Source organism: Colossoma macropomum, unplaced genomic scaffold, assembly GCF_904425465.1.
Source record: "Colossoma macropomum unplaced genomic scaffold, Colossoma_macropomum, whole genome shotgun sequence".
Taxonomy (NCBI): Eukaryota; Metazoa; Chordata; class Actinopteri; order Characiformes; family Serrasalmidae; genus Colossoma; species Colossoma macropomum.
This window is the reverse complement of record NW_023494795.1, coordinates 32,354,522-32,372,325: the sequence shown is the minus strand read 5'-3', so window position 1 is coordinate 32,372,325 and position 17,804 is coordinate 32,354,522. Positions and strand designations below refer to the sequence as shown.

At 37.7% G+C, this 17,804-nt stretch overlaps 1 protein-coding gene across 1 annotated transcript; it reads left to right on the top strand.

The window, feature by feature from the left end:
• The first annotated feature begins 768 nt into the window (after window positions 1–768).
• Window positions 769–17,104, top strand: slc35b2 (solute carrier family 35 member B2). Its single transcript, XM_036582204.1, has 6 exons — window positions 769–1,089; window positions 6,092–6,282; window positions 8,084–8,244; window positions 10,051–10,329; window positions 14,899–15,129; window positions 16,605–17,104. The coding sequence occupies exons 1-6, from the start codon at window positions 1,070–1,072 to the stop codon at window positions 17,028–17,030; spliced, it is 1,308 nt and encodes a 435-aa protein (XP_036438097.1). The 5' UTR covers window positions 769–1,069; the 3' UTR covers window positions 17,031–17,104.
• Window positions 17,105–17,804: the final 700 nt, after the last annotated feature.

Genomic DNA, 17,804 nt, shown 5'->3' with positions numbered 1-17,804 from the left:
CTGTTTTTTTAATGAGAAAATAAGTTTTCTTTGGGGACTATTTTGCCTCACAACACCCTGCATGAACCCCTACACTATAAATGGATTAAAAAATGACTAAAATACATATTAAGCCAAAACGTGATCACAAAACTATCATAAAACAATGTGTCGGACATCAGGCAGAATATATCTAACCAGTTCATGTAATGACTTTATGTGAAGGATCTTTTGGAGGTGTGTGTCGGGCTCCTTTCACCACCACTGTGAACAATTCTGACTCGGTAAGTTTGTCTAGAACGAAACATTACACACCAAATCACTCTGAATGTCTTTGTTTGCATCTTAGCCATTTAATTATGCAGATTTTTTTTTAATCGAGTTCCCCTTTGAAGTCTCCAAGTATTGGAAATTGCCAAGTAGCCGAAAAGCCCAGTAACTACTTTCCTTCCCAACATTATAGAGCTATTATGTTATAAAAAAATTATAATAACGCGCTTATAACAGTTATAAATAAGCTCAACCAACACGATTTTAAACATTTAAACATATCTAACTACCTGCGTTTAGTTAGAATTAACTTCATTGCAGCTTTAAGATTTTGTAGCTCATTAGATTTCAAAATAAAAGTCCTATTGGCATCTCATGGAAATAAATTTCACAGAATTTTAGTAAAGCCTAATGTTTTTGTGTGTTTTTCCACTCTTTTGTAACAGCTGCTGCCTGCGTGACCGAATATATCTGGAAATATAATGCTATTACATGTAATTTAATATATTTTAATCCGGTAGCACCGGAAAAGGCTTGTCGGCTGTTGAATGCTGGAGAGCCGCTAAGCTATCGCAGAATGATGATCATCTCTGTCGGGTCTCTGTGTGAAACACACAGCTATCCAGCGAGTTCATGTTAATTATCCGATGAGCTGGCAAAGCCAAATTTCGTTTGTGAACCAAAAAAAGATCCCTGGAACTTATTTTTTAATCCCGGAGATCGTTTTTGTACTGTGGTGCGCCGTGGCGGTGTAACGATATAGCTAAGGCTAGCCGTCTCACTAACGTTAGCTGGCAAAACTAAACTTTCTTGTGAAAAAATGTCATCTTTTTTATGGAGGTAAGACCGACACTACGTTTGTTTTGGTGTATTTTGACATACAAAAAGTTTTTACTGCTTAAAAAGTTGTCCTAACTTCGTTGTTCGGCTGCATACGTAGAAAGAGATTTTGTTTTTTTTTCGCTTCTTAGCTTAGCTGGTTGGCTAAGTGGGTAAGGTTGTTGCCTAATAATATGTTGGGTCGTAACTAGGGCACCTAGACAGTGCGCGTAATTCTTGTCGCCCGGCCTGAGCTCTAGGCACTACCTAGGCGCCCTAGTAATAACGCTAGTGCGCGTATTGGATAACAGCCTTAGTTTACCGAGCTAAGCATCTGGCAAAATTAGCTAGTTTGACTTAAAAATGACTGCTTTTATCAAATTGATGTAATTAGTTATATATTTTAAATGACTCCTGTAAGATTTCCCCGCTCTCTCTTTACCTAGAAAAAGAAATAAGACCTTATTTAAGCCGGCTAATTCTTTAGCTACCTGGATATGAGGATTTTATTAACTTGGGTTACAGTGAAAATGTAAATATGGTGATAACTGACTGTCACTGAATTGAAAGAGTAAACGCATTCTTAAAAAAAGATGGTTCTTCAAGGGTTCTTTAGTAAATATTTAGAATCGTGAGCGCTGTATAGAACTTAAATTGTTCTCTGCATGGTGAAAAGGTTCTTTAGACTGATTGAGATGATTCTGTATAGAACCTTTTTGGAAATGGTTCTGTGTAGCACCAAAAAGGCTTCTGCTATTGTTACGATATCAAGCTTGTCATCGATGTCAAGAGTGTCATTGAATTAAATGTGTAAATAATTTAATGTGTTTTGCAGGTTTAACATGTCATCACCATTAGTTTAGAGCTAGGCTTTAGTGTTGGTGGGTTAAATGTACTTTTGATGTTTATTATTTTCAGAAGCTGCATTTGTCAAATTAATTTTTACTATAGCAGTCTAAACTGATTTTAAGCTGAATGTATCAATGTCAGGGTATTATTTTGCGACAGTCTTCCGAGCCAGCGCATTCAGCCATCTCAGAAGCAGTTCACTATGATTTTAAATTGGATATCTTGATAAACTGGTTGTCATAAATTGTACAAGATCCCATTTTTACTTTTCACATAAATCGTTCAAGCTGTGTAGCTTGTATCTTACACATCCAGGCAAATAACTTCATCTCTTATACATAACAAGGCATAAATATTAGGCTCTTCTTTATAAGCTGCACTTTTGAATGTTTTTGATATAGTTTATGCGTTTAAAGAACTGCAAGTTAAGATTGAAATATGGATGCCACACCATGTTCTAGGATCCGGATGTGAGCTTGTAAAGAACACATGTCTATTGACAAGAGGCTTAATTGTAGACTTCACAAATATAGTTAAGGGTTAGTACAGACATTAGTCTTCTACCTGTAGCTTTGTGTGGTGCTTGTGGTTGGTGGTGTGCCCACATTAACCATTAAATTTGTATTTGTTCTCTTCAGATTTAGTATATCTGCATATAAACCAGTTAATTTTCATTAGAATTAACATGGATTTTTTTCATTGATTTCTCTTGTGAACATAAGAAGTCAAATTGAAATTGAAAACTTTCAACTGAAGAGTGAGAACTGACACTTTTAGCAGATGAGGGTCCAAACAGCTTCATTCACATTCATATAAATTCTATGTACATATGAACATTTCAACTATGTACACAGAAGCTGCTGTGAAAGCAAATAAAGGCGTAGTAACCAAAAACTAAATGATGTCATTTTTGTTTTCTTTAGGGGAGTTTTTTCAAACATTTTACCAGATTTTTTTGGGCGTCAGTTCTCCCAAAAGCTCTTCTTTTTCCCTTTTTAAAAGAGTTTAAAAGAGTAATTTTTGCTTTAGCTTGTAGGACGGCTGGACTGTTAGTGCTGTCGTGGCCTGACGAAGTCTCGTGCACAAAGAGGCTCTGTTGAAATCAGCTTGGGTTTGGGGGAGGCCCACTCTAAGAATGTTTAACACATACTCATACAGTGCCGTTTGGCTTTAGAGAGCAAGTTATTTTTCTTTTACATGCTGCTACATCACTCTTGATGAGTGTTATTCTCATCTTGCTGACTCTGCACCCACTTTTATACTACGCTAACCACACACACTTTTACACTTTCGCTTTGGTAGACCATATTAGCTGTTTAACATTTTTTTCTTACCTGTCTATGTGGAGTGTAAGTGCTTACACACTTCAGGACAGAGTGCCAAGTCAGTCAGATTTATGGCTTTTAGGGCAAAGTTATAAGTATTAATTTAGAATCATATAAGAAAATGACAGATCAAATTAAAAGACAAATACCATGAGATGTAGAGTTTTAATTAAATGCTAAGTTAAAGAGAGACATTTTTAGTTGCTTCTTAAACATGAGCTCTGAGCTTTACTGTCTATAATAAAAAGTAATAAAAAGTCTGCTTTCTATAATAAAAGGTGAAATGAGCTCAACAGTTTAGAAGCAGAATAACTGAACTAGGCCTCTCCATGTTTTCTGTATTTTACAGAGGGTATTTGTAGAAGGTCACTATCTGCAGATCTAAGATTATGTGCTGGAACATAAAACAGACAGACACTCTGTGATGTAAGCAGGTGCTGTAAAGTCATTTAGAACTTTAAAATCTATTCTGAACGATACAGGCGGTCAGTGCAGTTCTTTTAAAACAGGAGTGACGTGATTTCTTTTTTTTTCTTTTTGTTAGGATTCATGCTGCCACATTTTGTACAAGTTGTAAAGGATGTATTGTTTTCTTAGGAAGTCCAGTAAGATCATTACAGTGATCAACTCTGCTTTAACAAATGCATGAATAAGTTTCTCTGCATCGCTCTGAGACAGAAAAGGTGTCAATTGATAAAAAGCTACTTTAGTGACTGTGTTTACATGCAGGATAAGACTTAAAGTTCAAAGTCTAAAATCACACCCAGGTTTCATACTTCAGGTTTAGTACATGAAGCTAAAGAATCAAGTTCCTCAATCAGTATTTCTGTTTTTTCGTAATTAAATGGTAGAAAATTAAATGCTTAATTACCACTCATAATTCACATACTGCGTCACACCAAATCCAATTAAAAAGGACTTGTAAACCCTCTATCTAATGAACCATGCAGTTGTTCACTGTTCTAGAAGTACTGGCGGTGTCTACGTTGTGCTCTGAAAAGCATATTGTAACATAATTTGATGGTGTTTATTAAACTCTGGAAGAGCAGATTGTTTAGATCAGTGGCTCCCAAACTGATACTCAGGGCCCCCTAGACAGTCCTCAGTTTTGCTTACTTAAGTTTGGCTGAAAAATACGGACTGTCTGGACAGCCCTGAGGGCCAGCTTGAGAACCACTGGTTTAGACAACACTGGGAACTACGCTAAAATGTCAGTATTTTATTCATTTTACTGCAGCACTCCACAAGTAAATGTCACATTTCCCTGCTATGCTAATCTAGGTAGATTTGGTCCCAAGTGTATATCACTATATTTCTTTTCTAGAAAGTAAGGAAAATTAGGTTTTCCGTGATATGGTGGCTTTAATACAGTGAAAAAAATGCATATATTTTATTAGCGCTAAATACATTATCAAATATCAATTTGAAATATCTGAAAATTGTCCAGTGACAATATTTGTAAGCAAATATCTGCCGATATCGAAATAATTCTGATATGCTTGTGCATTCCTACAAATTGTATTAAATAAAGCAGCTGCATTGTAGCCTGCCCCTGTGCATAATAGTGATCTCATAAAGCAGAGCAACTGAGCTTGAAAACAATACTAAAATAAATATGCTGCACCCAGACGCAGAGTTTTGATCGTTGGCAACCGGTTGTAAATGAAAGATGCACATCCTTTCAGAGATTCCAATGTACTTTTTTTCTTTCCAAAATAATATGTTGTAAAAATGCATGTAAATAGGTGTGTCCACCAGGCTGTGTTTCTTACTTTAAGAGAGCAGTAGGAGGATTCAAAATGTGCATTATCACCATGCAGACTGCCAACGAATTCACCATTGATTTGTCAAAAAAGTGTATTTTGATCCATATTTTAAAATTTTAATTTAAATTAAGGATGATGTTGGAATCACATCTGTATCCTCAGAGATACTTGACCATTATTTAAAACTGATATTTGATGACATATTTGTTGTACTCCTGAAGTGCAGAGTGTTTAGGTGATGCTGGGTTACTGCACTAAAATGCCTGCTTTATATCCATTTTACTGCTTTTGTAAACCTACAGAAATAAATGTTCTGTTTCTCTGTAATGCTGAAGTGGGTGAAGTCCCAATTTTTAATATTTTATAAATGTGTGTGTGTGTGTGTATGTACACATATAGACATCTGCATCAACATACCCACCTATTCATCCTACAGCAGTTTAGTCTGCCGATTTGCACTGAAGTTACACAGAGTATTTCAGCCTGTATTGACTTTTGAAAGAGGCAGTCAGAGCAGTGCCCATTTACATGGATCAGTCTTAAAGGCACAGCAACAAAAACAGCCTAAATCTAAAGGATAAATTGATGTTGGAAAATCATGTAAAAGTATATTATGACCGTTTTTGGTTTGTAAAACTACAGAATTATTAGAAGTAGACCTTAAACTTAAAATGCAGGAAAAGTGTAGGAGGTGGGTCCTTTAAATGAGCACTGGTCAAAATACAATTCTGCTTTAAAAACCCTTTATATTATTCATCAGAGCAGTGTTCTCGTTATATTTAGCAGTGCTATGAAATCGATTAGAGTGCATCTCTGTGAAAGCAGTTCCTGTATGACTTGCCCTGAAGAGTTTTGATTTGCTGTCGGTCTGTGTTTATTTTAGGAGCGTGACTGAATGCAGTTGTTGGTTTTGGGTTTTAGCGTAAAGGTAGAACGTGTTGAAAGAGGCTTTTGTGTGGTTGAATATTGCCTTTGTGTGACAGATTTACATATCAAGTGTCTAGCTACACCTTAGAGACTGCATAGAGTAAACATGCCATTCACTTTAACTAATCTGAACCATGTGTGTGTGTCTGTGTCCAGTGTGCGTCCGGCCGTGCTGTTGTGTCTGTGTGTGTGTGTTTTAGCTGATACTGGAGACACTCCACTCCTGGAGGGCTGGCAGGACGTGTGGCTTTTCCGTTTTTTCCTCAACATCCTCGGCTACTCCACCATCGTCATTCCGGGATACTTTCTCATCAGCTACTTCAATCGGGTCAACTACCTGGAAACAGGTGCAGTAAATCATCAGGCTTGCTGGAATACTTTTATCAACAACCATCTTTGTTCAAAGAAATAGTTTGAAAAAATAAAATAAAAAAAATCTATTTCAAATTTTTTCTCTTAAAATTATTTTCTCTCTTTTTCTCCAAGTCGATCAGCTTGTTTGGTCTCTCTTTAGTTTTGCAGTAGAGCTATGACACTAATGTACCTAACGAGAAGTGGAAGGTTTCATCCCACCAATTAGCACTGTGCTAAGTGCATGTCTAAATCACCACTCATTCACCTTAAAATCAAGTTGTTAAGAAATCTCTAATAGATTTGATTATGTGATTTCTGACATTGTATGACAGTCTGCTTTGTATAAACATTCACAAAAGTGCCTTAGATCACTAAAAGCAGCTCAGCCTTATTTAAGTCTGAATTTTGTGCATACTTTTGTTTATCTTTAGAGACAACATGACTTTTTTGACTAAACTGAGGGTAAGAGGAGGATTTTGTGCGTTTGGTTGTTTGCCAGACTATTGTATTAAGCTGATAAGATAAGATAGTCCTTTATTAGTCCCACTGCTGGGAAATTCACAGTATTACAGCAGCAAAGTGAGTGCAAGGCTTTCAAGAAAAGAAATAACAAGAAGAGAATTAACAAAGTAATTGACCCTGTTAATTACAAGGTTAAGTTACTAATTGCTGTGTGTGTGTGTGTGTGTGTATATATATATATATATATGTATGTATATATATATATATATATATATATATATATATATGTATATATATATATATATATGTGTGTGTGTATGTATGTATGTATATGTATATGTATGTATGTATATATACACTAAAAATAAAAACGTCTAAGACAAAGAAAAATCTATTCTAATCTAAAATCTATTCTATTCAATCTATTTAATCTATTATAGATAAATAAATAAATACAGCAAAAAACATATTTAAAGTTAAGGATATTTTATTAGAATTGCACATGGAGTATTGCATATACCTGTATATGATCTGGTTTAAAATACTTCTTTTTAAGCACCGATATGACCCTCCTAAGCTTTTTCTAGTGCTTGATGTTTCTAACAGTGGTAGTTCCACTGTTGCTTGTTTATCGTACCATTTAATCCTAAACATGGACAATTGCAATTCCCATTATAGTTCGCATTAGGGCTCAACTGAAATATCAGATGGAATACTCACTGTGATGTGCATATTACGAAAGAGAAACCCTAATGATTTCTGTGAGATAATATGTGATTTTGGTTAGTTTTTATCTGACATAATGAAGCTTGTTGTATTTAAGCTCTGCAAATATTGTAGTAAGTCTCTTATTTCACTGTTAAGTTTTGATTGTAAACTAAACGGTGACATTCTTGAAATGCCCAGCAGATAATTGTCCAATCAGGATTATTCTTTTCTGTAATTTCTAGGTAGATACATATACAGCCAAGCAACCTCTCCCATTGGTTAGGACTTCAGGAGCTAAATTAAAGGCCTAATTAACCAGCAACATATTTAGGAAGTGACGGTGGAATAAACCACATTTTGATTTGTGGTGAGTGGGGCCAACTTTGTGAGGAAATACGTCACTTTAGGTCTTATGAAAGTTTCACTGACCAAAAAAAAATGTCCATGTGAATCATCTTTAGCTTAGCGACAGTATACTGTTTGAATCCCATAGAGGTGCTAACAGAATTGAGTTTTATCAAAGAGTTGTTTTGTTTTAGCTCTAATGGTCACCACTGCTATATACCTCCATCTTGCCCCAAACAACTCCGGCACATCTGATGAAAGTTTATTCTGTGTTTGCAGGGCGGGGTCTTTGTTTCCCTGTAATAAAGACATGCGTGTTTGGGAGTGACTCTAAGACCACACTGCTGGACGATGCATCTTCAGCAACCAGAAATGAGGCAGAATCCGCTTCATCAGCACGGCAAGCCTTCAAACTCATCTTCTGTGCTGCTGGACTGCAGGTGAGCTTTCATTGTAGGTGATATCTTCAAGCTGTAGATACATTTGTGACATTTCAGGGGGTTTGTTTACTAAAAATAGACATAATTCCTTTTTACTTGCCCATTTTCCAACCTCTCTTTATCTCTTAGAATTAAACAGGCTGTTTTTGTTACTGTGCCTTTTAGACTGATATATGTAAATGACCTCAGTTCTGATTGACTCACCTGTATTGTGCCTTGTTAAAAAAGCATTCCAGGCTGAAACACTCCTAATAACTTCAGTGTAAAATGCTCACCATTCACTTCTACACCTGCTCAGGCTTGCAATCACCCAATCATGTAGCAGCAGCACAATGTATAACATCACCAGACATGAGCAAAGAGCTTCAGTTAATCTTTCAAAACAAATGTCAGTATGGGGAAATACTGTGTTCTGACTGACTGTGGCATGGTTGTTTGTGGTTTGAGGGTTTAAGAGGCTGCTGATCTCCTGGGATTTTCACGCAAAACAGTCTCTAGAGTTTCTACAGAATTGCGCAAAGCCAACATAAAGACTACAGTAACACAGTTCATTACAACAATAATGAGAAAAGCATCTCTGAACACACAACGTGTCAGGCTTTGAGGTGAATGGGCTACAACAGAAGACCACAACAGGCTCCATTCCTGTCAGCCAAGAACAGGAATCTGAAGCTACTGTAGGCTCACCCAACTAGACAGTTGACAATTGTAAAAACATCACCTGGTCAGGTTTCCTCAATTTCTACTGCGACATGTACATGTTTGGGTCAGAATTTGGCATAAACAGCGCAAATTCATGGACACAACCTGCTTTGTGTGAACATTTTTGGCTGCTGTTGGTGTAATGATGTGGGAAATGTTTTCTTTTCACACTTTGGGCCCCTAGTTGTGCCCTTTTGGCCCCATAAGTTGTGTGTGCTGCTTGGATCTAGATGATTGCCACTTGCTAATTAATTTGCGGAGGGTGGCTCTCATAGCGGATGTGACAGTCCACAGAAATCACATGAGTTTCACACAAGAACTAAATGGAAGCTGATGAAATGATGTGATTAACTGTTTTCACCCACCACTCAAAAGCTACTGAAGAAAAAAATCTGATTATGCAAAAATGAAACCAAGTTTACCACTCACGAAATCTTCCTTTGTGTTTCGGTACCATTCTTAGTTGTGATTGACCCATAACAGTTATACACTGTATCTGTAGGTACATGTGGGCAATATGGCAAAAATATTATATCATGATATTTAGTTTCCTGACATTTAATAAGTTGGAACAGACAAAATAGACCCTGTAGTGCCACATATGCGAATACTGTAGTAACAATAAGTCTCAAACTGCACTGCACTAAATCCAATTAAACAGGGCTAATTGTGCTCATTTTGTAATGAAACATGTAGTTAATCTGTGTTCTTTAACTACTGGCAATATCCATGATATGCTCAGAAAAGCGTACTGTGACATAAAAATGATAAAATGATAAAAAAAATTGCCATATTGCCCACCCCTATCTGTAGATTTGCTGAATAATGACCATGATCTGCTGCTATACTGTGTTTTAAGGACATGTAGTGATTCACCCTCAGAAAACTCTGCTGGCAGAAGACTTTCACTACTTGATAGCAACATTTGCTTTGTAGCATCAGTGCAGACCTAAAGTTGTATACTTCAGACATTACAGCTGTCTTGAATGGTTGACTAAAATTGGGGAAAGGGGTAAAATTGTGTTAATTTGATGTGACTTCAAACTTTCAGTTTAATTTAGCAGAAAATTTCCTTCCCTTTCCCTTCCAATTTTTGTCCTGCAGGTGTCGTATTTGACGTGGGGCGTCTTGCAGGAGCGAGTGATGACCCGTTCATACGGCGGCTCTGAGACGGAGGGTGGCGGAGAGCGCTTCAGGGACTCTCAGTTTCTGGTGTTTATGAACCGCATCCTGGCACTGACAGTGGCTGGACTGTGCTGTGTTCTGTTCAAGCAGCCGAGGCACGCGGCCCCCATGTACAAATACTCCTTTGCCTCCCTGTCCAACATACTCAGCAGCTGGTGTCAGTACGAGGCCCTCAAATACATCAGCTTCCCCACACAGGTAATATGCAGTGACTGTCACTTTTAATCAGCATTATATGACAATTGGTATTTTCTGCTCTTAGGGTCCACCTACGGTTGCAGAGTGTATTTCACTTTTACACCACTGTTGTAAATACAAATCGCACTTTGAGCCCCCCCTCACGGACAGCTGTGTTTGTTGAGGAGCTGTAGGATACAGAACCTGGCTCCCCCTTTGCACACACGCACATCATGCAGGCATATGTCTTTGCATGCTAACTAAGCCCGAAACGGGACTAAGGTAAGATGACTTTTGGTATCCGGAAAAACTACAAAACTCTGTGAGACAGCAATGACACAGATAAAGTTACAGCCTACGTCACAATCTTTCGTAAATAACCCTGGCATGAATGTACACTCTTCTGTCGGATTTTCACTGACGGTCCTGCATCATTTAATCACTTTTAGCTCTCGCCAACAAGTAAAAGCCAGTTTGAGATTTACCCTCCGGTCTCTATCTCAGTCACTCTCTCTTTTTCTCTTCCTCGCTTTCTCCTACAACGTCTTTGGTCACTTCGCAGCCTCTGCCAAGATGTCCATGGTGGCAATAAAGAGCTGCTTCTTATAACTAGCTGAAAACCCGTAGTTGAACTAAATGAACTAAGCATTACACAGTTCTCACGAGGGGTCTCGTGCTTATTCTTCTATAGTTACATAGCATTATAGCAGGCATTCCATCCCGAAGTGGCAATGACAGAGATGCCATTGTCCCTTTTATAAATTAGTGTATCAAGAAAATCATTCTGAAGCTGTTATTTTAAGGTAAAATAAGGTCACCTAATGTTGCTTTAAAGGCAAAAGCAGCAATTCTAAACCACCGAAATGAAGAGTTGTAGATTATTTTAAGTAATCAAATTTAAATCTCTTAATATAAAATGAATTTCTTAAGAATATACTTTTACAGCTCGGAATATATTTATTTGGCTTTTGTGTTTTTGTGAGGCCAGTGGTGTCTTTGTGTGCTGAATCTGCTCCTTATGGACCTCAAGGTGTTTGGGGAGTAAGGGTTATTAAGAGATGAGAAATCCTTGTTTATGCCCATCGGCAAACTGCAGGAGGCTAAATGTACTCAGCAGGGTGTAATATAGAACAAAGACACGTTTTGGCTTGAGTACCCCGTATGTTCTTCACTGTTACAGTGGCCAGTTTGCTTTCTGTGTAGCGCATAAATCTTCACTTCTGAAAAGACAGATTAATACACTCACCATCCACCATCTGGGGGAAAAAGTCACTGCACTTTGATGAAAGGTTACGGGAAGACAAGAACTGTGTCTTTTAAATGGTGTGAGATGATTAATGGTGCTTAATATGACTAGGAACGTGAACTCACTAAGTAAAAAAAAAAGGTCCGTTTTGATTTTTTTGATTTCAGGTTGACTTGAAAATTTACCCTCTTAATGAATCAGCAGTCTGCAGATGTCACTTCGCATGATAATGCACATATTTTAAATTCTCATGCTGCTATTTCTTACAGTAAGAAACCAGGCCTGATGGGATTTTGTGTATCTTTTCAAATGAGGTTCTTTAGCTTATTATTTTCTAGTAACATATTTTGGAGCCTTTTAGAGGCTCTGCATTGTTTGTTAGTGTTCAGTTAAGTTCAGTAAGTGTTCAATTTAATGTCAGTTTCTGTAGTTTGGCATTTTTTTAAAAACTCTGCCCACTCAATGAAAAATTTCTCTCTTGCCAATATAATCAATTGTTGGGCCTGTAATACTTGGTGGGACCCTCATTTTTTTTGTTGTTGCTGTTTTGTTTCTATATTGCAGCACTTCATATTTTAAACACACACTGACTTGCGGTTAATGTGAACACAGCCAGCTTTAACACGCAAATGTCTATTATCATTTCCATTCCCTGTACATTCAGTTCATTGCGTTTATTATATGTAATTACATAACAACGTCATTCATTCAAGTTTTTTCTGTTTGTTTCAGTGACAAAAAAATAACCAAAAACATGGGATGTGTTTTTTTTTCACAAGATAAGACTGTACACACAACAATAACTTACCGTGGGAAACCAGAATGAAATATAGTTTAGCATCTACACGCTTCACACAGTTTCTCCCCTTTTGTCTGTGTGCTAAAACAAAATATAAAAAGAGGTGTTTCACATATACGCCAGGGAGGTACACAAAGTACCTATTTTAAAACTGGATTTGCACATGTTCACCCTATAAAAAGTTTAGAGAGGGTTGGTTTTGTAGCTTTATAGGCAGTAACAAGGGCTAAATGTGGGAAATTCTTGACTGGCCGAGTCAGTCACTCAGTTTAAATCCAGTATAGTATTACAGACAGAGGGCTGAAGTCCTAAAAACAAATAGGAAGTAAATAGATAAGTGCCTTGCGGTGTGGCAGAAATCACCAGGGAAAATACCCAGAGTCAGGTGATGTCTGGGCATAATACACTTCAGGTTATCATTACATGCAAAGGATGTGCAACTGTGTGTTAAACATTACTTCCTTACTGGGATTTTTGTCTATCCAGATACTTGGAGTTTCCTAAAATGGGCTAAATGTAGAGCGCATGGTTTGCCTGTTGGGTTATATGTGGAACTACTTTAAAATAAAAGCTGACAGTCTGCATTTTAGTTCCTACAGATTGTTGCACCATTTAACCCATAACCTTTAAAATTTGCTATAACTATTCATTATAATATGTAAATTTTTGGTGAGTTATTTTGTGAATTACATTTAGGCTACACTCAATTTACATTCTGTATCAACAGCAAACTCACTCTATACCATCACAGAAAAGAACTTTATTAAAGGGGAAGTTCACCAGTTTTTCTAAATTTCTAATAATTAAATGGTGAAGATGTGAACAAAGTCATTCAGAGTGCTTTGGTGTGAAATGCTCCGTTCTAGACAAACTTACTCACAATTGTTCACAGTGGTGGTGATAGGAACCAGACATCCACCTCTAAAAGCTCCCTTACAGAAGGTTTTTACACAAAAGGGTACATGTGGGATGTTGTAAGGCAAAATAGTCCCCAAAGAAAACTTATATTTTCAGATTTTCCACTATTTCACCATCATCAACATTACATACATGGATAAACTCAGATGACACGTGTAGGTTCACTGGTGGTTTGGCATAATAAATAAAATGTCTGTATTTGTGTTGTAGTCATGGTGACCCCTGATTCCTATCACCACTACTGTAAAAAAAAATCTGGGTTAGTAAGTTTCTCTACAATGCACAATTTCTCATCAAACCACTCTGCTTACATCTCAACTACTGATTTATGAAATCAAAACGTGTTAAAAACATGACACATCAGCCCACATCAGATGTACAAAACCCAACACAAAGGCCACAGCAAACTGATAGACTGAAAACAGGTGCAGCCCCCTAATTAAAGGAGCACAGTTAGTGTTGCACGTTTTGCTTAATAAGCCTTTTTTTGTTGTTAGGTTGCACCCAAAGTGCGTAAGACAGGGGGTCATGAGGAGTCCAGGACCTCCTAATTAACTTCTTGGCCCCCTTGAATGACTCAAAATCAAAATTCTGGGGGGTTCCTGAAAAATAAACTTATGAGGTTATGCTGTCTCATTGTTTAGCAGCTTCACCCACAGTCACTGAGCTTCTGTCTTTGGTATTCTTAACTAACTAGAGATGCAGCACTGCTCTGCCTCAAGGTGACGCTGTAGCAGACTGATTCACCCAGTTGGTCCTTCATAGCCTAGCAACTGTAACTATGCCCTGGATACCTCTGAAAAACTTTACAATGTGCTGTAAATATGCCATAGCTGCAAATCTGAAAACTCACCCAGTTTTCCAAGAGACTGGTGTAATGAGTGAATTCATTTCTCACACTAAAGACATTTTGATGTGAGTTAGCAGTCAGTCAACGCTGAAGAAACCAGCCAACATGCGACCCCCCTGACACTAGAAAGTATTTCCCACACTGGTTGCGCCTCATCTATAGGTGGTTTAAGCACTTTTTCTCCTTTGTTTTTGTTTCAACCTCAAAAAATCTAAAAAATGTTGTTTTTTTTCTTCATGCAAAAAAGGTCTGTGCCCATAAGTAGCTCAGTATGTGGCCATGAGGGACAGGGATGCAGTCTCACTTCACAAACACAGGGGCATGGATAAAATAAGGCTCCACCTACAGATGAAAACTTTTTGTGTTTCAGAAGTGTCATGACATTTTTTATTAATTAAAAAATTTAATGCATAAGTGTAAATCATTTGAACTATTATAAAAAACCCAAAACATCTCTATATTAATGTTTTGGGTTTAGACAGATCATAAAACAATCTTTGTAAATATCTAAGCTCTGAATACTTATTTTTCTAAATCTTTTTTTTTTTTTACTTTGGGACCATAGTCTGAACTGATTCAGTAGAAATGTCCTTATAATGATTAAAAAATAAATAAACAAATAAATACTGAGAGCCAGCGGCCCCCAGCTGTACCACTGTAGCCCACTGGTTAAAAAAAGAATTACACCATTCTAAAATTATGGCAGTTGAGAGTATTTTTAACCCACTATTACTTTGACACTGTAACTGAGTCTGACTCTTTCTCTGGCTCTTTCAGGTGTTGGCCAAAGCCTCCAAAGTCATCCCTGTGATGCTGATGGGTAAGCTTGTGTCGCACAAGAGCTACGAGTACTGGGAGTATTTCACAGCCGTGCTGATCTCCGTGGGTGTCAGCATGTTCCTCTTGTCCAGCTCCACCAACAAACATCCATCTACTGTCACCACCTTCTCTGGTGTCATCATCCTGGCTGGATACATAATGTTCGACAGCTTCACCTCCAATTGGCAGGTATGAATGGGACAGTAAGAAAATTATACCCCACCAGTTGGCACTGTGCATACCGCATGCCCGATCATCACACATGCTTGTCAAAAATAGATTTTCTTATCTGGTTTCTGTCACTGTATGATGCATGATTATCTATGAAAATGGACAAAAGTGTGTTGCATAGTTAAAAACAGTAGTAGTAGCCATCCAAAAGGCTGAATTTAAGTAATGTTAAGTCTATATTTTAAAACTTCTTAACAACTTAATGCAGTTTAAAACAAGTGTGTGATCATTTAGGCATGCAGTTAGCACCATGGCATGTGGTGGCTATAAGCTTCCATTATAAGTTGGCAAGATTAGCCTCATAGCTAAAAATGCTAACTTAAAGGAGAATTTCACCAATTTTTCAAGATGTTTTGCATAGTATAATTGCTGAGATATAAATTAATTCAGAGTGGTTTGGTGTAAAATGGTTGATTTGTAGAGACTGATTTCTTTACAGTGGTGGTGATAGGAACCAGGGGTCGCTATGACTACAACACAAATATAGCCATTTTATTTACTATCCAGAACCACCGGTGATCTACATGTATCTTCTGAATTTTATTCGGAATGTTGATGATGGTAAATTTGGGTAAAGCTTAGTTAAATTTGGGTAAAAATAAGTGTACTTTGGGTACTATTTTTGCCTTATAGCCCCAGAAAACATGATGTAGTCCAAACCCTTCTCAAAACAGTTGTAAAACAGTGTCTCAGGCACCAGGCAGTGAATTCATAACCATTTGATGTAATAACATTTCTTGTGAGGGAGCTTTTAGAGGTGGACGTCTGGTTCCTATCACCACCACTGTGAACAATTCTGACTCGGTAAGTTTCTCTAGAACAGAGCATTTCATACCAAACCACTCTGAATCACTTAATTTACATTTGAACCTTTTAAGAAACCTTTTTGCGCAGAAATAAAAAAAAAACACAGTGGAATTGCCCTTTGATGTTTTGGCTGAACTGTCACTTGGTTGAGGATTTTGTTGGGTATGTAAGGAAGTGAAAACCCCTCAGTCCATTTTCTAGCAGTACTCTGGCTTAATTGCAGTGATTGTAGACATGAGCATAGTTAAAAGTAGTCTCTATCACTGGAAATAGAAATTAATAACTTGTACTTAATTGTTTTTTTTGACTGGAAAATTGCTATCTCTGACTTTTGCACAGTACTGAAAATAGTCAACAGTGGGAGGTGCACGACAGCGCAGTACAGATCTACAAATAAATCGGAATTTGTAGATGTGTTGACAATACAATCTTTCTTTCCACATCAACTGAACTAACAACAAATGCATATTTAACTTACTGGTTATCAGGAACAGTCATGCTCTGGTACAGTGAACAAACAACACACCCATGTGAGGTGCAATAGTGCATCACTTCGACAGGTGAAACCAGACTTTCTCATAGCGTATGTGAATAAAAACCATTAACTGTTCCATTTCTCTTGGCAGGACAACCTGTTCAAGCATAAGATGTCGTCAGTGCAGATGATGTTTGGAGTGAACCTGTTCTCCTGTCTCTTCACTGTGGGTTCTCTGCTGGAGCAGGGTGCGTTCTTTGACTCTCTGGCCTTTATGTCCCGTCACTCAGAGTTTGCCTTCCACGCTGTGCTGCTGTCCATCTGCTCTGCCTGCGGCCAGCTCTTCATCTTCTACACCATCTCCCAGTTCGGCGCCGCCGTCTTCACCATCATCATGACCCTGCGGCAGGCCATCGCCATCCTGCTGTCCTGCTTCATCTACGGCCACGCCATCACCTTTGTGGGTGGCCTCGGGGTGGCCGTGGTCTTCCTTGCTCTTTTCCTCCGTATTTACGCCCGCAGCCGCATGAAGAAGGGCAGCAAGCGCACTGCCCAGCCGCCTGTTCAGAAGGTCTAGATGAAGGACACTGGAAAACAAATCTGTACGGAAAACCACATTTTTAGTGGTTTGGCTTGTTTTGGGGTTTTTATTTGTCTGTCTGTGTGTCTCGCACAACTTTGTTTCTACTCTTTGTATATACACATATATATATGAACAGGTACAGAAAGGGATGACTTTTTTTTGTTTTGTAAAGAAAAGGGATTTAGACTTGACTCTGCTGTCACGTCAGGAGAGATGGGAGGAATAGCTTATATACTGAAAAGTGAGTGTGTATGTGTGGGAGTTGCTGAATGTTTTCATGGGGGTGATATTACTGAGCCAGTGACTGGTCACAACTTGTTTGAGGTTTTGTTTGTTGCGTTGGATGAGTGTTGAACCTTCTTTCTCATTTTTGTTTAATGATTTAAGCATAAGCTTTTAGCTTTTTTATTTATAGTCGCTTTAAATTTTAAGTCCAATCCAAAAAGTCACAACAATCATTTCAGAGAACATATTGTTTGTCTTTAAGAAAACACATTTGTCTCTAGGCCTGTCACGATTATGAGATTTTAGCTGCCAACTGTTTAATTGCTGTTTCAATAATTCCAATTAACAATTGTATTTTTTGTTCATTGTGTGCAGGTATTAAGCTACAAGCCTAAAGTGGCCATATTCGCTGTTTAGCTGTCTGGCTTTGTAGCTGTCAATACTTAGTAGCTCCCAACTGCCCTGTAAAGGTAACATTTACTCACTTACAGCCTCTAGAGGTGTTAACAAACATCAAATAATGTAACATTACTCACCTCCACC

Bases quoted from the DNA above. Each gene is read 5' to 3' on its own strand.
- slc35b2 (XM_036582204.1), top strand. From the start codon at position 1,070: ATGTCATCTTTTTTATGGAG. The intron at 8,245-10,050 runs GTGAGCTTTCAT...TTTGTCCTGCAG, and splicing joins TCTGTGCTGCTGGACTGCAG to GTGTCGTATTTGACGTGGGG. The intron at 10,330-14,898 runs GTAATATGCAGT...TGGCTCTTTCAG, and splicing joins ACATCAGCTTCCCCACACAG to GTGTTGGCCAAAGCCTCCAA.